This window comes from Notechis scutatus, chromosome 6, assembly GCF_049901735.1.
Source record: "Notechis scutatus isolate UNSWTSFEM ecotype Mainland chromosome 6, rNotScu1.2, whole genome shotgun sequence".
NCBI classification, from domain to species: domain Eukaryota; kingdom Metazoa; phylum Chordata; class Lepidosauria; order Squamata; family Elapidae; genus Notechis; species Notechis scutatus.
This window is the reverse complement of record NC_142014.1, coordinates 53,421,674-53,435,543: the sequence shown is the minus strand read 5'-3', so window position 1 is coordinate 53,435,543 and position 13,870 is coordinate 53,421,674. Positions and strand designations below refer to the sequence as shown.

Sequence of the window (13,870 nt, the reverse complement as noted above, 5' to 3'; positions counted from 1 at the left end):
GCCCTTTCCTGTTCTGAGTCTCCAATTCAAATCACTCTGCTCAGCTTTTTGCTGTTAATGAGCCAGTAACTGAAAAGAATGATTGTATTTCTTATGTCAATATTTTAGTTCCAATAGAAGACAAAAGAATTCCCCAAATTTGAACTGAGTATTATTTCAGGCAAAGGAAATGATCTTTACTGGATTTTGAGTCCCCTTCACATTGAATCCATTATGTTAGTATAACTCTGTGTGAAGTGATTCTGTATCAAGTGGAAAATTTCATTGGCTGGAGGTACCTGCTGTTTTCAAGTGTATTTCCCATTTGTCATGTAACCCTTTGTCTTAAAACAATTGTCTGCAACCTTTGCAAGGTGTAGAATAAAATAAAAATCACTACCTTTTAAAAAGTAATTCCAGAAAGAAAATGAACAGAAACAGCAGAAACATATTAAATACAATCTATATTATCTCTATATCTTTATTTATCATATTTGCTTGTTTCCGCAAAGCAGTATAACATCACAAATAACAAAACAGAGACAACAGCTTGTCTCTGAACTCACATCAGTTATTACATGATAGGTACAAAACTAAGTAACTCTGTCTTATTATACAGTTTTTTCCCCCATTTATATACAAATATCTAAACTATATGGAAAAATAGTAAAAACAAAACCCGCAGTATGCTGCATGGCAAAAAAAAAAAAACAAGGAGAGAGAGGAAAGGAGCTGATAGTATTGCAGTGCCAATATTATTTTGATGGGAGTCATGTATAAGCACATGTATTAAATGGTTGGTCTCCCAGGAACCCTAACTGGGATGGGCAATCATTGACCAGTCATCCCTTTCATCTCTTTCCTGTATGGATATACAATAAACTCTTCCCATCACGCAGCACTGTTGCTTTCATATGGCTCTATTTTTTTAAAAGTCACACTATTATTGGACCCATGGTATTTGCTTTGTGGGTGTCACAACTGCTTATAGGTTGCTTCCGCGTAATCAGCTTGTACACATAGTATACATATATGTGGTATACATTAATACAAATAAAAAATAGAACTCTCCCCAACACTGAAATATCTGCAAGTCAGTCACATTATTCACCCATTCTATTTAAAAAGGAGGCTTATGATGAAAACTTTTCACACGTGCAAGTGTTAGCAAGGTATACTGAGAACGAGGATAGTTAGGAAAATTATTTGGAAGCAAAGTAGCGCTGAAATAAATAGAAAGACCGTGCATGCTTCAAACATTATTTGGAAGTGCATGAGAGGTTCTGCAATTCAATAAAGGAGCCTGACCTTGTTCAAGTTTCTTCAGAGGCCTGACAAAAATGTTGTTGCTTTGTAAGAATCACTTTAACTCCAATGAGTGTAATTCCTTAAAGCAATAGCAACACTTTTCTTGGCTTCTACACAAGATGAAAGCTGGAAAAAGGTCCAGCTTCTTTAATAAATAGCAGAAAAATGCTAATTTCAACATCTCTTTAAAATATTGAGGTTGTATGTCATCCTATTCAATAAAAAATCCCTACTATTCCATATACATGGAATATATATATATGGAGGAAGCTTTCATCATATTTTTGCTGCCATTGGTCTGTTATTTTAATTGGATATCAATTATCTAAGTTTGTGGAATTCTGGGTGCCCAGAACCAGTGACAGGATTTTAAAAGTTAGCCCACATGAATATGTTGTACAAGTCAAATGAAGCAAGGCAGATGATTGATTGTGTGCTTACAGAAACACGTTCCTGTTCTGTCTTCCTTTCTTCATATCTCAAGTTCTCTAACTATTTCAGGCAGAAAATGTGAATGCAGCTTTTGTCCTCCATTATTCCAATTTTCTCCAATATCTTCTGGAAAAAGGGAACTGCATTTTATAACGACAGCAGCCACAACCCCACTATCTCTCCAGGAAAAAGAATAAACAAATTTCAGCAAACTTCCCAAGTCCACACAAACACGTTTTGCCAAACAAGTGCAATTTGGAGAAAGGATGCTAATAATTGCTGTACAAATCTGTCTTTGCTATCATGTGGCATGTGTGTGTGGGGGGGTCTCAGGTGAGAATATTAAGGCACAGAGAAAAGGAGCAATAGAGTCAATCCCCCCCTGAGATCCTCATCTTTAGACTCTCCAGTGAAGGGGTTAAAGGCACCATATGAAAAAGTGCCAAATAACCACAACATGATGTGGGAGAGCCAGCAGCTTAGAACAGAGCCAGCATTGCTGATTTCATAACCTATGCAGGAGACTCAGGAAGGGCCTAATGTTACCCCTCTTTTATGCAGCAATGTGTTAAAACAGGCACAGTTACCACACCCACAACAGCAACAAAGACGTGCAATATATTACAATTAATCTGATTGCCCTTTTCAGTTTTAAAATGTATCTGGCAAATCCAGTGGCAGCAGATTTTACTGCTTGCATAGGGAGCCTGTGATTCTTAGACAAAAGATACATCATGCCTAATGAGATCAACATGTTTTAATCTCATGGTTTGTAGACAATAATGGCAAAGAAAATACCCACACATCCCACAGATATGTTTAGATATCTTGGCCAGACTGGAACAGAACAAGAGGAAGGGAAGGGAAAATGGAATGTTCTCCATCTTAGGCGAATTCCATCCCACTGCATTTAAAATTAACTATTAACATAGGTAAAATATTTACAGCAGAAAGGACAAATGGTAACTTGCCATAAATGTTATAGAATTTAAAGTCCAGGAGATGCAGAGTTCAAAAACAGACAATGCAAAAGAGATTTCTGTATCACTGCGTGTACAATTGCTCCTCCAGAAGAAAACACAAATGACGAAAGGCAACCGGATTCTAACAGTGCGTACAATCACAAATTAAATTAATGGAGGAAAGCAATCTTGCACATTTGGATTTGGTATCTAGGATGATCAGACGAGGTCTAAAGAAAAATAATTCAACATGACCCTCATCCATAATGAAACATATATATGGGATACGTGCTTCTATTTATTGAGCAACTTTCCTGGGACTATGCATCCGGATTTGTATCATGGGCAGCTTTCCCTGAAATTCTGGATCATTCTTACAGAGATGTCTTTCTCTACAGATGGGAGAAACCTTGTTTTGCAGAAAATATCTTGCAGATTCTTTTGAAATACTGGGCAACCAAAAATACCCACTTCTGCATAGGGAAAAAGAATTTCTTGCCTTCCCCCATTCGGACTCTGGATCTTTTGCAAAGACTAATTGCATATATCACACTATTAATTAAAATAAATCCTGGCCACAATGAAAAACTTAATAGAACGAATTAACAGGGCACTAGCTAAGGATGACTGTTTATCCTCAATCAGAATTATGAGGGTAGAGATACCTTTTCATAACAGAGTACAGAAAGGAAATTTTCTGCTAGTTTCATTTCAAATAATTTAGCAAATGAATAAAGATACAGCCTCATTTATTGGGAAACATTTGTCTGATTTTTGTATTACCAGCCCTTTGCCTTACAAATAACATAAAAACTATTAAAATGTGTTTTACTCATCTTACACCTCTGTTCTAGGCTACAATTTAGTATTCTTTTATTTATTTTTTCTTTATTAAGTGAAATGTGGACTAGGTAAGCTTTTAGAAAAGAAAGTCCATACCACCCGCATTAGCCATAATGGTCCTTGCTTACAATTGGCATCAGAAGGTGCCCAATCCTGACTCGAGCACCATGTAAAAAAGGAATATAACCTGTTTTCTGGTTCAATAAATAAAGGAAAGTTCCAGGCTATGGCATGTTCCACCAACCCCTTAAAACTCATCATCCGAGCTCAAAAGCAGGGTCTTCTCATTGTCACGGACACCAGAGGTGCTATGAGAACGTGAAATGATGTGACTGCCATTCCGCCATGGTGGTCCATGTTCCAGGGTGGACTGCTGTGTGTATTGCTGGTAGGCTGGGGAGAAGTTATGGATAGCATCCTGGACAATATCGTGGGGGTTCATGGTCTCCTTAAGGCTGCTAGAGATGCTCTTCATTGGGGCACACCGTCCTAGAAAGAAACACCGTATATGAAAAACCGAACTTTTTCTCCAGTTATCCCATAAACCTTTTCAAAAACCACCTACAGCAGTTTTTCCTAGTGCCCATATATTAACAAGGGCATTAATTAGGCAGGAATTAATTTTGACAACTAAAGAAATTTGGATACTACCTCAGATTTGGAGTAAATGTATTTTAAGTATATTTTGGGTTTTTTTTTCAGTTCTTTCAATAAAAAATATTGACTCCAACTCTAAATCTTATCTTTGTAAGCTGCCCAGAGTCAATTTTCTTAAATAAATACATAAAACTATAAAACTTTATTTCTTTAGCATATAATTAGAAGTGAGTGGGTCATTTTATTGTTGCTCCTGTTAAAAAAAGGGGAGAGCCTGTAAGTTGTGAATCATCTAGAGATCTATCATAAATTAGAAAATCTATATTATGCCTACCAATGGTGTAGATCAGGGGTCCTCAACTCCGAGGCCATAGACCAGCCCTGGTCTGCAGCACGCCAGGAACCAGGCCATGCAGATGAGCAAAGCCCCATCTGGGCACGTGCGGGATGTAGGTAGTGTGCAAAACCAACCCACCCACCCCCCGATCTGCAAAAAATTCTCTATAGAACCAGTCCCTGGTGTCCAAAAAACTTAGGGGCCGCTAGTGTAGATCACATAGTTACCGGGGTGGGGTGGGGTGGGAATAATGCCTTTGCTACTTTTATTCACAATATGTCTATTATAATTGAACTAAAATAGTGAAGTACAAAAGATCATCAGGATATTTTGGATAGTACACTATTGCAATTAAAGAAACAAAAGCTGTTATAATCTTCAGTATAGATATTTTCCAGAGGTGTGGGCATATTACAAGTGGTCCTTGCTTAGCACCAGCAACTCTATTTATAAAGGAAACAGAAACTGACTGCAACATACGATTTTACCTTGGTGTTCTCCCTTAACCCCATGGGAAGTATACAAATGGCAATCATGTGACTGCAGAACGCTGGGATGATCATAAATTGATAAATTAATGGTCACTAAATGAGGCAGTTAGTAAGTGAGGACTACCTGTAATCTATTGCAGCAAAAGCAATAGTGTTTCATACCATTTTATCTACTAATACTTCACTACTAAAGGCATACTGAGTCATATTGCATACAAACCCATTAGAGACGCTGATCTTCAGCTGTAGGTTTTTTAAAGTTTTAATTACAACTGTTCCTATCAGGCAGAACTTTTGTAGTGTTCAGGAAATACGTTTAATGAGGCCTTTCGCTATTTCCCCAAAGTACAAATATTTGCTGCTTCTAAGATATGATTTAGGAGAAATAGTGCAGGAAGCTGAAGTGTCTCAACAATGAAGAAACAAACAAATGCAGAGAGAGCTTGGCACCTACCATATGGACCATATGATGGAACAGCTGCGCCAGATACCAGAGCCCAAAGCAAAGGAAAAGAGAAAGAGGAGGAGAGAAAAAAAGAGGAAGATATGGGAAACAACAGTCTGAAATGGCAAGCAATTCTCAGGTTGTATAGCAAGTTGAATTCTTTACTCTCACCCTCCACCCAATTTCACCAAAGCTCTTGACCCAGAAGTCTTACTCAAGCAATACGCATAAAAAAAAATTCTATACAATCAATGCTGAACAGCACAATCGAAATACTAATAAAGGAGAATATTTGTAGCTCAGGGTTGAAATAAGAGGGGGTCCTTGGTGTTCTCTGAGCTTGGTTATTTTCTTGCAGCTGTTTCATTTCCCAAATATCATCAATGCTAGTAAGGAGTGGGGTTTCTTCTCAATATAAATTCCAGTTGAGATGTTTCTTCTCAATATAAATTCCATGGCTTGCCCTGTCAGTGTTGGTGGGAGTGGTTTTAGTTATTCTTTGATTGGCCTGTTTACTATTAGCTTCTTCGGCAGTTCCTCGATTGGGGTACCGTTTACTTCTTTGACACCAAGACAGGGATGGGATTCAAATTTTTTAACAACAGGTTCTGTGAGTGTGGCTTAGTTGGTGGGTGTAGCTTGGTGGTCATGTTATTGCCTGGACGTGGCCAACTCAATATCACTCACATCAAGGCACGCATCTCCTTGCCTGGCCTCTCATGACTGTGGGGATGCTGCAGCAGTCGTGTGAAAAATGGTCATAAGTCACTTTTTTCAGTGCCATTGTAACTTTGAATGGTCATTTCATACAAGCAAAGTACCAGCAAAGGAGGAAAAAAAACTCCAGAGAAGTTCCTGAGACAGGAAATCTACTCCTGGCAAGAATGTAATAAGGGTTAATGGAGAGGCAGTTTCTGTAAGCAACACCAGAATGTTTCCTTCCTGCCTTCCTTACAGGATTAGGCCAGTAATTTCTTCTAACAATCGGTTCTCTGAACTGCTTAGAATGTTAACAACCGGTTCTAGCGAATAGGTGCGAACCTGTAGAATCCCACCCCTGCACCAAGATTAATATCAGACCAACAATCAAAAAGTAAACATATTGCAATCAAGGAATTGACAAACATGCTAGCAGCAAATAGGCTAATCAAAGAATCACCAAGACCACTCCCACCAACACTGACTGGACAAGCCACTAGGACCATGAAGGTGAACCTATGGCATGTGTGCCGGAAGTGGCATGCAGAGCCATTTCTGCAGAACATGAGCTGTCACCCGGAACAGATCCACTGCACATGCCCGTGCACCTCCCGCCAGCCAGCTGATTGTTGAGTATCTGCCATGTATGCGTGAGGCACGCATGGGAGATGCATGCGCAGAGGCGCATGGTGGGGTCGCACATACATGCACATATGTGCACGGTGTGCGGGGGTCATGTGCACATGTGCAGAAGCATGCAGTGCGCATGGGGGGGTTTGCGCACGCATGCACAGGGGTTGCGTGTACATTGCATTACGATGATGAAAAGGTTAGCCACCACTGAACTAGAACATAAACTGAGAGCAAACCTCACTCCATGCTAGCACTGATGATGTTACCTAGTTTGGATAATTAAACTGCTGCAAGAAAACAGCCAAGCACAATGAGCATCAAGGACCCCTTATAATAGAAATAAAAGCACTCACCCCACTTTTAATATTAAAAAAGAAAGTGAACACCAGACTTTAATGCTGACTGTCTGTATTTAAATCTTTGGAGATGTGTTCTAATGGTCAAAATACAACTTGGCTTTCCTGTGCCTTCAATATTTCTACTCTTTTCATTTTAAGACTGTTGTCCCAAAACTACTTCTCTTATTTTTACATAGATGCACAATTCAACAGGGATATGCCTTCTAGTTGCCTTTTGCTCGTTTCATAATCTATGCAAGGGAATCCTTGTTAAGTCTATAAAACTGCTGGTGGAGCTCACAGGACAGTGACCTATAATCCTACATAAAATGGTCTTTCACTTCTATATAGTGATGTTCAGAGAAATGAAAACCAGATCTGGTACAAATCTACGGTCAAATACGACAAAAGGAAAACACATTCTATTTTTCAAATGAAGTATTCAGAAATTGAATTAAGTCAGCTTTTTATTGCAAATTCAGTAATGACCTCCATACCTTGCGCATCAAGGTGCTTGTCTGCATAGACCTTGTAAGTGAATGCATACCGCAGAGCAATAGCTGCAAAGAACATTTCCACGCAGATGATGAAATCCTGATAGCCAGCCGCTACGGTCCCCACAGATACATTGGCCGAGCGGATCTTAGGGATTGCACCACACTTCTCCAAAATGGCCAATAGCATCCCTGAAATGAAAGAAATATACTGAAGTCCCTTTCCCCAGCGTATTCATTTTTGCATGTTTTACTGTGGATTATTATTCATTGCTGATATCTTAGTACAAACATTTCTCATTACGATTATCACTGATTTTGGTTCATGTTCTCATTCATTTTAGTTGTTAAATCTTTTTGCTTAATGTATTTTGTTTCATTCTATTCCCTCTCCCTCTCTTTCCCTCCCTCCCTCCACCCCCTCTCTCTCTTTTTGGGGGGAGGGGGAAGGCCATGCTGTTTCTTTCATCATGGAGCAATGGTTTTAAGTTAAAGAAAAATAGATTCACACTGAAAAATAAAAGATAAGAATGGTTTAAAAATGAAGCCAATTATCTAGAAAGTTAACCTTCATTGCGGTATTCAAGAAAACCCTGGACAACTACATTGTGTAGATGATTTCATTTCAATTACTATGCGAAGCAAGGAGTTGGACTCTATGATTTAAATGTCCCTGTGTTTTTATTCTACTACAGTTTATTCCAGATCTCAAAATAGAATATAACAATATAAAACAGAGTGTAAAATATACTTAATGTTCAACTTTGTTTTTAACTTCAGGGTGCAATTAGTAGCAAAACCAAAAATGAAAACAAATGAACTAGTTAACTGTTAAATGTTTGGTGAAGGAGATGTATTTTTACTTCTTCCTAAATGATAGGAGCCAAATGCAGCTCCTTATCAGCTAAAAGAAAGTTGCAGTCGATATATTAGCCCGAACTGTGCAAAAGTGCTCTTCACCTCAAGTTGCAAAATCAGTGATAGCTGAGGGTCATGGAGGACTCCCAAACTGTAAACCAGGGGTGTTAAATTGAAGGCCCAGGGTGCTTAGATCTGGCCCATGGGGCCATCCTGGAAACAGCAAGGGGCCAGTTTACAGTGCCTCTGCCAATGAAAGAAGAGCTGGGGGGGTCTGCACGTGGCCCTTGCAAGCTCAGTTTTCACTGGCAGAGGGTTGCAGGAAGCTATCGCAGCCAAAAATGGAGCTTGGCAGCCCATTTTTGCTGGTACTCGGGCCCCCAAAGGCGCCCCCTGACATGAGTGACTTCGAGCTGGCCACGCCCACTACGGCTCCCAAGGTCAAACACAACATTGATGTGGCCCTCAATGAAATAGTTTCACACCCCTGCTGTAAACCTACTTTTTCTGGGGGACTCCAACCCGATCCAGAGATAATCTCAACCCCAGAGTCCAACTTTCTTTTCTCCTTACCAAGAGACCTCTGTTTTCCCTGAATTTAATATCAGCATTTTTTTCAACATACAGCTCATTATTGAGATTTAGTCTGTGTTAAAAGGTAATTATTTCTTCTTTGGAGTTAGAACATAGGGAGCAGTTGAGCTGAATAGCATCCTGTTCCAAAGAACCAAATGACCTCTCCCAGTAGTTTCACGTAGCATAGGAAATAAGACAGAACCCATGGCCTATGTTATTAAACCATACTTCTCTAGAAGTATGACACCACCTGACACCAGATGAAGGATCTGAACCACTGCAAACAACAGTCCATGTCTGACGGCCTAAAAGAGTAAACTTCAAAAAAACCCAGTTCAGATCAGAATCTGTTTAGGAAAGACAGTGCTGATGATATATCTTTAAAAAGTTTTTAAAAAACCCTTCTATGTCTGTTTATGCCATCCAAAATCTGGAGTGATGACCAATCACTCAGAAAAGTAATTATTTATATTATACAAGACATGATGTCAGGTTTTCACTCGCCAATCCAGGCTTTCATTTGTTATGGTTTTATGTTAATTTGAACATAAAGCATAGATATGATAACCAGTGGTTGATTATGTATATTGTGTACCAATCCAGAAAGGATGCTAAATTCGAATGGGGGATTTATTGCACAAAGTACAATGAATAAACTTAAGTATATATTCTAAAAACTGCTGCAGGATTGATTTGTTTATTTAGCACCTTTTATTCATGAAAATTGGAAATAATCTGATTCTCAAACTTCCTGGCTTGATTGAATGAATTGCCTTAATATACCAGAGTGGAAGGATTAAAGAAGAGGTCTGAATTATAACCGACTTAGAAATGAAGTCAACATACAAAAATGGCATCGGAAATAAAAAAAGTCAAATGTAACATTATTCAATTATAATGAGCTACTAAATGTTCCCAATTATTTGTGCCTGCGAGTTGTTAGCATGTATATTAATATCTCACCTTGCCAAAAGGACAGGAAAATAACAGACTTGACCATGAAAAATTTTAGGACAGGACTATAAGGACTGAGAAGTTCACGGGTGGCAAAATAGAAGAGGAAGAGGGCATACAAAGCCAAGCTGACTGAAATATTGTAAATGATTGTCACATAGAGATATCCATTTGTGACACTGGAAAGGAAAAAAAAAAGAACATGTCAATGTTTTTAGTACTGTTTATCTTAGGAAAAGTTACAGTGTAGACTTTCTGTTAGCCAAATATAACCTCCAGTCACTAAACACTGGGCCATTGCAAAGAGGCACACACAGATGAATTGTTTCTATAATATTATGGTAAGCCCAATTAAAAATATATTGAATTGTCCTAAAAAGAGTAATAGTGATGTTTTAATGAACAGTGAAATCAGTGAAAATGAAAATTGGGGAAATGGCCTTATGACTGAATCTGCACATAACTGCACCATATTCCAAGAAGCCGTATTATGGCAGCTACATTCAACTCAATGGCTACTGGGTTATGCCAAAAGTTTTTTTGTCCAACTCATTAGTTACATCTATATGAACTGGGTGATTCCATCATGCCTTAGGATTTGGATGACATCAGGGTGCTAATAATGCTTAGCTGTTATTTCTCCCTGATGCCAGAATCAGGTAGAACTGTACAGATGCTGGGACAATGTCTAGAGACAACAAGAAGTCTACAGAATTATCACAGAATGGACAGCTAGGTTGTTGGAAGAAATATGATTTAGGAATTATATTATACTGGTTTTAAAGAAGTCATATTGATAGGCAACATGTATTCAGTCCAAAATCAAGATGTTGGTAATAAATCTCAAATCTGTAATGCTATGAAGCTTTGGTATCTGATGAAGTATTAGATTCTGTATGCATTTGATTTATTAAGCTCTAAATGGTTTTGCTCTGTTTATCATTGGGTGCAGTACAATGTGTGAAGTTCTGACTGTGGCACTCCAGTTATGGAATGTAATTCCCCTTTCCAGAATTTAAGTCACTGCCAACACTTCTTTTGTTCTGAAGTCAAATGAAGATCATATGATACTAATCTAAGGTTTTGTATTTAAGATCAGCTCCATTTATAATCTGGTTTGTTGTCTTTTTATTTGTTTTGTTCTATCTGAAGTCTACTAATATAAGGCACATATTCACATAAATATATACAATACATAAATATAGGGCCTGAAAGTATCTGAAGAAATACTAATTACAGGCAGAAAAACATCCTTGCTTGACCATGTACAGAATCAATATACTGTTTTTCCCCTATCTTCTGCCCATCCAGTCTGCAACAATATAAAATACAATGCCAAAATAATTATTTGGCTCTGATCTTTCACCTCTAATACTATTGTTATTATTATGCTACTCTCTCTTATGGACATAGCCTTCTTTTGTTCTCACAGTTCTTATGGCAAAAGCATTCACTGTTTACTAAAACTAATTCCCATTCAAAGCTTTATTTTGCTGGCCAGTGATTGAAATAAAGACTTGACTTGTTTTCACATGTCAGGTATGTGTTATTTAAGAAAGAATTAAATTACAACTAAACTATTTACTTACTCAAAGTCTCCATCCTGGTACTTTCCAAATGCCTGAAGAACAACTGTAATAATTGCCATGAGGGGCTTTACCACACAGAATTGCAGTGTGGCCTGGAGAAAAGGAAAACAGAAAGGCAGACAAAAATGAGGATAAGAATATACAGATGTAGACTTCTTTAATCTTCTCCTTTATGTGTAATTCCCAATATTGCTGTCAAGGTTGACTCGCAAAACACTTCTTTCTGCTTGTAGCTTGAAATATGGAAGGGGGGAGGGGTATGATTGGAATGTGTGGGAAGTTGGGAGGGAGAGAAGGAATTTAAGTTAGCCATTTGCAGCTGGACAAAATTGTACAACCCCAAGGTTATGAGCTGAAGACTTTTGAAAGGTGCAGACTGTTTTCCCAAAATAAAATGCTTGACCTGGATTGATGGACAATGAACACTGGGCAGCGGGAAATCATAATGCTGCGCTTTGCACCAAAACTTTACAACTGGCTTTTCTTCTTCTGTGCCTGTATGGATCTATCAGTAAAGTTTTACTCTTGGTAATAAAACATTTCTGTATCTCAGAGATACAGAAATGTTTACTTTATCTCAGAGATACAGAAATGTTTGCCATTTTGTGTCATCCTGATGTTTTGCAGCCCAGATATAATCTACCTAGTGAAACTGTAAGATAGTTTCAAAGGAAATACTTTTTATAATATACACACTAGAAGCTGCCCATTCAGTCAGACAGAAAAGAAAGTCAAAGAAAAGGAAAGGTTTGTTTTTGATCATTCTTGAATGATGATCATAAGACTTGAAGAGATTAAAATTTAAGCACAATCCAAACAGTGAGTCATAATCAACTTGTGAACTGGAACATGTCAAGCTAATTGTTAAACTGCATTTGAGCTTCTTCTTCTTCAGTCTGGGTGCTGTTTAATCATTTTCCTGTAGTCAGATCCCACAAGTGTTTATTTTTAAGCACTTCCTTGTGAAAAAAGTATTAAGACATAGTGGAAGAACAAGTGGGAGTAAATGACCTACACAACTACCCAGTCATCAGGCAGATGTCTGAGAAAGTGACAAATCAAAGCCTATGATGGCTCTTCAGAATCTCTTCACCTATCACTTTCTGAGACCTAAGAATGCCATTTTTGCCCGAGGCAAACAGAATGTCAGGAGGAAGCATACAGCAGCTCCTTGTTCCTAGAAATGAATGGATTGATGATCCAGTCAAACCTGTAGTTTCAACCGTTGTTTTCAAAGAAACTCTTTGTTATCCATGTAAGCAATGTACATAATTTCTTCAAGCCAATCTTTTGAGTTGTAAACAAAAATTAAAGGATCACAACCTTTTCGTTATGACCTGTCTTCTTAAGCATATACTGTTCAGCAAACATAAACATTAAACATATTCATTTTAGTATTCACAAATTACTTAAACTATTAAATTCTTCAACAATTTGTCAGTAGTAGGTAGATGTGAAAGAAGAGCGAACTCAAAATAATTACAGCAGTAAAAGCAATAAGTCATACTAAAAGTTATGCATGGTCAAATCATACAATGTTTCTATGTTCCCATGAAATGGATATGGCTGTCGAATATCAATTGGTTAAAATGAACAATTACTTCAGAACAACCATCCTGATATTCAGTTATCTTCCTGTTCCTGCACAAGTCTCCTTATTTTTTCTGTGAAGTAGCAAGTCAGTTTCTTCTATTTCTGGAAGCTTCCAGAAGCAGTAGAGCTAACTAAAGATGTCTCTGCAAAAGTGACGCCAACAATTGCAGAAAAGTCCAAGGAAGTGGTGAATAGACCTGTTCATTGAAACATCTCCAGATAAGGAGACAACAGGAGGTCACCATATATGCTTTCACCCATGCAGAGATTTCAGGATGATTTTTTAATGGACTTGTGTGTCAGGAGATGATGGGATTAGCCACCTTGCTCACAAGTGCAGCAGAGACTTTCAAAGGACACTAAGTTTGTAAACTTCATTTTCTAATCACTTTTAAAAATCACTGATTAACTACTTCTAAGTTATTAGTGACTTTCAGAATGACAAGTTTGAAAATGTCAGGTGAGTCTATGTTTAATCCTGAATGAAAAAAACCTTTAATTATAGCCTTAAGAAATCAAAAAGTCTGAAATAAACAACAAAAACCTAAATTTGTATCTTAGAGATATATAAATGGACCAAGGGTCCAGATAAATTTGGAACATTTAAACTTTTACAAAATGATTTTGGAAATAATTATAAAGTACAAGCTGCTCCTCATGAGAAATATGTTGTTTTGTTTTGATTGTTTTGATTTTTATAAGATATAGGCATAGACAAACAATTTCATGATTTCAAAAACAG

The 13,870-nt window shown here is 37.8% G+C and overlaps 1 protein-coding gene across 4 annotated transcripts in view; it reads right to left on the bottom strand.

Moving 5' to 3' along the window:
• Positions 1-435: 435 nt before the first annotated feature.
• Positions 436-13,870, bottom strand: part of TMEM184B (transmembrane protein 184B) — a 35,487-nt gene continuing 22,052 nt past the window's right edge. For 3 of the 4 annotated variants that reach the window (XM_087968316.1, XM_087968317.1, XM_087968315.1), the window contains exons 6-10: positions 11,536-11,627; positions 9,956-10,125; positions 7,562-7,750; positions 5,404-5,427; positions 436-4,013 (exon numbers count right to left, since the gene is read on the bottom strand). In XM_087968316.1, the coding sequence (XP_087824442.1) occupies positions 3,772-4,013; positions 5,404-5,427; positions 7,562-7,750; positions 9,956-10,125; positions 11,536-11,627 (717 nt within the window). In that variant the 3' untranslated portion in view covers positions 436-3,771. The remainder of the gene's footprint in view (positions 4,014-5,403; positions 5,428-7,561; positions 7,751-9,955; positions 10,126-11,535; positions 11,628-13,870) is intronic. The other variant, XM_026694884.2, reaches the window with a different exon arrangement.